The sequence below is a fragment of the Euphorbia lathyris genome, chromosome 10 (assembly GCF_963576675.1).
Source record: "Euphorbia lathyris chromosome 10, ddEupLath1.1, whole genome shotgun sequence".
Lineage (NCBI taxonomy): Eukaryota > Viridiplantae > Streptophyta > Magnoliopsida > Malpighiales > Euphorbiaceae > Euphorbia > Euphorbia lathyris.
The window spans coordinates 6,240,029-6,244,753 of NC_088919.1; the positions used below are offsets into that span (position 1 = coordinate 6,240,029).

The following is a 4,725-nucleotide window of genomic DNA, read 5'->3' on the forward strand; positions in this document are numbered from 1 at the left end:
AGTTAATTATGTATATAATTTTTTTTTATTTCTAATATAATATTAGGTTGAATGTTTTTTTTTAAGTTTAGGAGTTATTTATTCCAAATAAACAATTTGAGAAGTTATTTATTCTAAAGGCTTAATAGGCACCCAACCCTCTAAATTTGTAATTTTTTTTCACCTGGCCCCCTCAACTTAGGGGACAACCTCTCAACCTCCTCAACTCTCCAAAAACATCACATACAGCCCCTTACACTCCTATGTTCGGTCAAAATATTGACTCGTGTAGAAAACGTACTTGACTGTTGACCACACCAATGTCACGTGTCACTTTTTTATTAAAATTTTAATAAAAAAGTGACACGTGACATTGGTGTGGTCAACAATCAAGTACGTTTTCTACACGGGTCAATATTTTGACCGAACATAGGGATGCAAATGGCTGTATGTGATGTTTTTGGAGAGTTGAGAGGTTGTCCCCTAAATTAAGGGGGGCAGGTAAAAAAAAAGTTACAAGTTTAAGAGGTTGGGTACCTATTAAGCCTGTTCTAAATAAACAACTTAATACATTAATCGTAACATTTTGAAATTCGAGAAATTTAAACACAAATCAAATTAAACTTTCTTTATTTTGTAAATGTACAACATTTAGACATCAAGCAAACATATACACAACTAATTACAAATTAAAACAAACTTATCACTATAAATCCTCTAAAAATTTGAGGATTCAAATGATAAAATCACCTATTAAACATCACTCTTTCCATAGCCGGTTCGATCCCGAACTGAAAGAAACTTATCCTATAAATCCTCCAAAATATTGAGGATTCAAATGATAAAATTACCTATTAAAAATCAAACCGAACCGAAATAACCGAACTAAAATTCATTCATCGGTTCACTCGGTTACTCCAAACTCTAACTAATAATAGAGTGAGAAACTATATTCAAAAGAGTAACTCTAGTATGAATCAACTCTCTAAACAAACCCTCTAATTCAATCTCAAATCCCTCCATACTCAATTCCAAATCCTCCATCATTCTCTGTGCAGATTCCATCTTCTCCGGCGAACATTCCGTCTCCTCCATCAAATCATTAACCGCAAAATCCACTTTCTGCATCTCATTCATCTTCTCTCCCTGAACTTCAGATACAAGCTTCGAAAACATCAATGGCGGCCAGTACTTATACCTCTTTTTCAAAATTGGGGCAGAAAGATAAACAAGAATTGAATTAAACACAACACAACTTCCTTCTCTGAGTAATTGAATCAAATTCAAAAGATGATCATCATTTTCCCCAAATTGGGGTTTTTTAATCTTCAGTAAAGACATAAACTTTGCTGCTTCCTTTTTCATCTTCTTTCTAGAGTGAAAATAAGCAGTAACATCGGTTTCAATGGTGAATTGGTCACTTCCGGCGGCCTGGGTTCGCCGGAGAGATGACTGGAGTTGTCGGAGGGATTGTTTTACGGATAGAATACAATCTCTGGTGTTGCTACATATGTCTAAGAAGTGGATTAGATCGTCTAACATTTGGGGTACCTTTTGGGTTAGGGTTTTTTGGGTTAATGGTGATTGGAGAAGATGTTGTACGGATTTGTAGGTGTCTCCGAGGCCGGAGAGTTGGAGATGAAGTGTTTCTGATGATGGGGTTTTGGGGGGAGATGTGAGTTTGTTGAGGTTTTGTTGGATTTTGTGAATGGTTGGATTTGATCTCGCCGGAAAACTAACTGATCGGACTTTGTAGGAAGGTGGAGGAGTTGTTTTTGGAGAGAAAACAGGCATAGTTTTTCTTAGTTTTTTGGAGGTGTTTAATGATATTTTTTCTATCATTTGACTTGGTATATATAACCAACTAGGGTTAGTTTTTCTTAGTTTTTTTGGAGGTGTTTAATGATATTCTAGTTTATTCTAGTTTACATTACAACATCTCTTATCAAACTAGACGCTTTCAAATAAATTTTTCCGTAATATATTTAGTATATATATTATTACTTAACACCATTTTGAAAAAACAAACCCTTTGTGCGAATAAAAAGTGTGATTTTTGTTTCGATTTTTGCTGCAATTTTGGAAGATATTTGCATCAATTCCAATGGCAAAGGTCGGAAAGAAGGTAAGTTGTAATCTCTTTGAATCTAATAACATGGAATCGCAACATGTTTAGGGTATAGGGTATGTTAGGGTTTACAAGTTTAGGGTTTAGTAAAAACTAGTGATTTAAAACCTTATTAGGGTTAGTGTTATGTTTAATAGCACGTTTACGCATTGGAAACTTATTTGGGATATATTTGCGTGATTGAATGTGTTAGAAATCCTCTTATTTCAGCAGTTTGGTATTTTAGAAGCCTTGAAAAACCTTTTGTAGTGGAAGAAACTGCGAAGCAAATTCATACCAGTCATATAAATTTATTTCGTAGTTGCTTCCAGTACGAAAAGTTTTTTAAGCGTGCGAAACAATTGAGTGGAGGATTATCTTCGCAGTCTCAAAATAATGATAGGGAGTTGCAAGAACGGCAAAGACAATTGTCTTCGTAGTTTTATCATCTGTTTTGCAATTGCTTCAATTGCGAAATATTTCAAGATTGTATGTTTGGTTCAACATCACTTGAATCAATAGGAATTATTAAGTCAAGAACTTTGTTTAGACCATAAGTTGTTTGCATTGTCATATGTATGTCAAATGATGTTGAATCAATACACAGAAGTGTCGACTCTCTATTATAAAATCTTGAAGTTGATTTTTTTTAAGTCAAAGCAACTTCGATTCACCACTCACTCACATATGTCATCACTTTTCCTTCAATTTTTCATTGGTCGTTCCACATGATCACACACAAAACATGATCCTACTGTTAAAAAACAAACACATTGTCAAAATAAAATTAAAAAAAAATAGTCAAAAGACATTTGCTTTGCAGTTCAAACAACTCCAGAGTAGGGTATAGAAGACTGCGAAAGATTTTTCTTCGCAGTACTTTGCAGTTAATGTAATTGCGAAGTTAAAAAATTTCATAGTACTTCACATCACAGGTAACTTAAGTGCGAACTCAATTCTTATAAACCCTAAATCTAATTGCAGAGGCTTATGCTTAACAGTTTACGATTCTGCGAAACCAATTGCTTTACAGTTTACAATTTCACGTAGTCAAATCATACAATATGAAACCATCAGGTTGCATAAACCCTCTAAATTTTAATCTCCAAAGTGTAAATGGATTTAAAATACACAAAACTAAACTATATAAAGTAATGTATGTATGTAAAATCAGCAAAATACTTACATGAAGAGATTAGATCTTAGATTGTTGTATGAAATTGAAATTTGAAAGCATAAAGGATGAGAAGTGAATTAGAACACGGTGGTAAGTGACATTTTTTTATAGTTACTAATTTGTTAGAAAAAACCGTTGGTTGATATTTTTTTATAGTTTGTACGATTTTTCGATTCGAGTGTCGTCATGTATCTTTAGTGTGGATTCTCTTTTAATTAAGTTTTTTTGCATACATTAGGGATCACACTCGATACCTCTAATTTAAACGACTTGCGACCCTTAACCACGGAATCAGACCATAATTGATAAGGTTAATATATACTTGATAATTGATTTAGGTAGAAAGAATTTCTAGTTTTATTAAGATAGGTGTTGCATTTTATATCAAGAGTGCATTAAAAACTTTTATGTAGAAGATGAAGAAAGTGGGGCTCAAATGAATGTGAGAGACATGTGAAGGAAGTGTGGGTTTATTTTATGGAGTTGTCTCTATTAATGAAAATGTTGAGTTAAAGAAACCCATAAGGATATCTATTTAAATCTTTATTTATAAATAAATGCAAACTCTAAGTCAAGGTTGGTATTTGCATACAATATACAATGTATGTCACTATTTCATTTTTTGTTTTTTCTATAAAGATTTGAATTTGTAGGTGTATCTATATGTGTATATCTTTTTCCACCGCCAAATTTTTTTCTTCTTATTTGTTTTTTAATGGAGATTGATAAAATTTAAGATGTATCTTTCCAAGTTCTATGGATATGGAGAACCTTGAAACTCTAGATATGGAGATCCGAGATGATTAGGATAATTATTTTATATATAAAGTGAAATATTGGGAGTAGATATATTTTTATAAATTAATAAAAAAAATTTCCTAAAAAAATTAATATAAAAAATAAAAAGTTATTTAACATGTAATAAACTTTTAGTCATCTCTTTAAAAATAATATAAATAATATGTAGGACTCATCTGTTTTACCTGCTGTTTGTTGTTTTCTATTACGGTTTATTGTTTGCTGTTTGAAAAGACTGTAGTTTCAAAAAGCATAGATTCCCTACTTTTATAAAAAAATATATACTTTTCAGTTACAAAATGTGTCTAACCAAACCCATAAAACTCTACTTTTCAAACTGAAAAGACAAACAGAAAATCGAAAAGAAGCAACCAAACACCTCATAATCTCCAACAGACTTTTGCCCATTTAAAAAATAGCATATCATTTCAAACAATACTTTTCATAACCATTCATGGTGTAATTTTGTATCATTAAAATTATTATCTATTGTTATACTAATAGTGAGAGTAGAGAGACTCTTAATTAATAATAAATAATTAATAAAATAATAAAACAAGCTCCTTAATAATATAGAGAAAATAGAGACTTTTAGTGCCCGTTTGTTTCCATTTTTCGGAACTGGTTTTTGCTTTTCAAGTCTAAACATGAGACAAAAAGCGTT

At 31.7% G+C, this 4,725-nt stretch overlaps 1 protein-coding gene across 1 annotated transcript; it reads right to left on the minus strand.

Annotated features, from left to right (window-relative positions):
• Positions 1-592: 592 nt before the first annotated feature.
• On the minus strand, positions 593-1,809 carry LOC136209453 (uncharacterized). The gene has a single exon (XM_066000917.1). It carries the CDS (start codon positions 1,771-1,773, stop codon positions 904-906), a length of 870 nt encoding a protein of 289 aa, XP_065856989.1. The 5' UTR covers positions 1,774-1,809; the 3' UTR covers positions 593-903.
• Positions 1,810-4,725: the final 2,916 nt, after the last annotated feature.

What these genes read in the sequence shown, in the direction of transcription:
- LOC136209453 (XM_066000917.1), bottom strand. Translation starts at nt 1,773, where the DNA reads ATGCCTGTTTTCTCTCCAAAAACAACTCCTCCACCTTCCTACAAAGTC.